At 56.8% G+C, this 2,375-nt stretch overlaps 1 protein-coding gene across 1 annotated transcript in view; it reads left to right on the plus strand.

Moving 5' to 3' along the window:
* The window catches only part of TK1 (thymidine kinase 1, soluble), a gene marked incomplete at its 3' end in the record, with an annotated part of 25,657 nt that extends 23,283 nt beyond the window's left edge, over positions 1 to 2,374 (plus strand). The window contains exons 5-7 of the mRNA XM_014531727.1: positions 1,868 to 1,957; positions 2,123 to 2,242; positions 2,318 to 2,374. Of these exons, the coding sequence (XP_014387213.1) occupies positions 1,868 to 1,957; positions 2,123 to 2,242; positions 2,318 to 2,374 (267 nt within the window). The remainder of the gene's footprint in view (positions 1 to 1,867; positions 1,958 to 2,122; positions 2,243 to 2,317) is intronic.
* Position 2,375: the final 1 nt, after the last annotated feature.

The raw sequence follows: 2,375 nt of genomic DNA on the forward strand, positions 1-2,375 counted from the left end.
GCCGCAGGGCTTTCGTGTCCATTCCTCCTGGTTCGTGTTTGGTGTGTCTTCTGACTGTGAGCGCTCGCGGCTTGGTTTCCGGCCGGGAGCCGTCTGCCTGTGAGGTTCTCTGGGCACTGCGTCCCATGTGCTGGGTTTGAGGACTATTTTCCATTTCTGGGATTTCCGGTCAGCTCCTCTTTTATTTTCATTTATTTATTTTTTAAAATATGTTTTTGTTGATTTCAGAGGAAGGGAGAGGGAGAGAGAGAATCATTGATCACTGATCGGCTGCCTCCTGCACGCCCCCCACTGGGGATGGAGCCCGCAACCCGAGCATGTGCCCTGACCAGGAATTGAACCTTGACTTCCTGGTTCATAGGTCGACCTCAGCCCCTGAGCCACGCCGGCTGGGCCAGCTCCTCTTTTATATCTGCTGCGCGTCTGCCTGTAAGAACCTGCATTTCTTTCTAATCGGTGCTGTGCGTGCATCCTGTCCTGACTGCGTTTCTCTTTCATTCGAGTCTCCGTTTAAGGCCTGCCCCATTTTTCTCTCGGTTTGTCCTACATCTAGCAGATGTGACATACCTGGTGCCGCTCAGTCATGTGCTGTAAATATTTCTTTTTTGTTTAATTTTCACCTGAGGATATTTTCCCATTGATTTTTAGAGAGAGTGGAAGGAAGGAGGGAGGGGGGAGAGAGAGGAACATCGATGTGAGAGAGACACATCAATGATGACAGAGAATCATTGCCTGCAACCAAGGTACGTGCCCTTGACCGGCATCGAACTCGGGACCCTTCAGTCTGAGGACCGATGCTCTATCCACTGAGCCACACTGGCCAGGGCGTAAATATTTCTTCTCTGTTCTTCTGGCCTTTACCGTTTGCTGTCACATCCTTCATTCCTGTCCCTGGTGGCCTTCGTGCCTCGGTGCCAGCATGAGGGCCAGGAAGCGGAGCCAGAGGTCGTCAGCTGCCACCTGAGCCAGCCAGCTCTGGGGGTGCACACCTACCTCCCGGCGTCCTGGTTTCCCCTTTGGGTTCTCTCCCCCATTGGACCTTGCTCAGGAAGCAGCTCGCTGCAGGTGGGGGCGGGGGCGGAACCGTACCCGGCACCCCAGTGGGCAAAGGCGCCACCACCCTCCTTTCCTACCTTGTCCCTGTACTGCAATTACTTTATCTACAACGAAGCCCCAAATTTACTAAGTACTTTGAAATCCCATTTGAAATGTAACCTGTCGCCTGGCCGGTGTTGAGTGTCGACCTGTGAACCAAGAGGTCACCGGTTTAATTCCCCGGCAAGGGCACAGGCCCGGGTTGCAGACTCGATCCCCAGAAGGGGGCGTGCGGGAGGAGGCCGGTCAATGATTCTCTTATCATTGATGTTTCTATCTCTCTCTCCCTCTCCTTTCCTCTCTGAAATATATATATATATATTTTTTTTTAAATGTAAATCCTTAAAAAAAAATTCAATGGACAAAATATGCTCGCTCCTTGAGTGACGATTAGTTAAAATCCAAACAAAACTAACGGCAATAAGTGTCAGCAACGAGGTTACCGGCGGGTGAATGCAACCGACACCTGGGTGCTCCGTCCTTACCTTGGACCGTGGGGAAGTCCTTCCTGGGGCCCAGGGCTCAGCGGTCGCTGGGGGCGGGGCGGGGCGGCATGTGAGCGGGACAAAGCTTCAGGCAGAAGCACCTGCTCTTCGTGGGCACCAGTGTCGTGAGTGGGGGGCCAAGGTCCCTCTGAGTGTCCTATGATGAGGAAGGACTGTCCTGCCGTGTCGGTGTGGAGGGCGATGGCCAGTGGCAGGCCTTCCCCGTGGCTCCCGGAAGCTGCTGCTCAGGGTGGCTGGGCGCTCACTCCTCCGCCTGCGCTTTCCAGTTCCCGGACATCGTGGAGTTCAGCGAGACCATGGCCAACGCCGGGAAGACGGTCATCGTGGCTGCGCTGGACGGGACCTTCCAGAGGAAGGTAAGGCCCAGGTCTGGGTCCTGGGGTGGGACCCGGAGGGAGGAAGAGGCCTGGAGGCACAGGTGTGCACGGAGACGGCAGCCCCTCGACTGGCTCCAGGGCTTGTGAGTCAGAGGATTTGAAAGCCGAGCCCGGCCAGGTGAGCTCACCTGCCGCCCCGGCCAGGCCTTCGGGACCATCCTGCACCTGGTGCCGCTGGCCGAGAGCGTGGTGAAGCTGAACGCCGTGTGCATGGAGTGCTTCCGCGAGGCCGCCTACACCAAGAGGCTGGGCCTGGAGAAGGAGGTAGCTGCCCGCTGCGCCCAGGGGTGGGGGCCCGGGGTGCTGTGCCCGCTCAGTCCAGGCCCCTATGTGTCCCAGGTCGAAGTGATTGGAGGAGCCGACAAATACCACGCCGTGTGCCGCCTCTGCTACTTCC

Source organism: Myotis brandtii, unplaced genomic scaffold (genome assembly GCF_000412655.1).
Source record: "Myotis brandtii unplaced genomic scaffold, ASM41265v1 scaffold825, whole genome shotgun sequence".
Taxonomy (NCBI): Eukaryota; Metazoa; Chordata; class Mammalia; order Chiroptera; family Vespertilionidae; genus Myotis; species Myotis brandtii.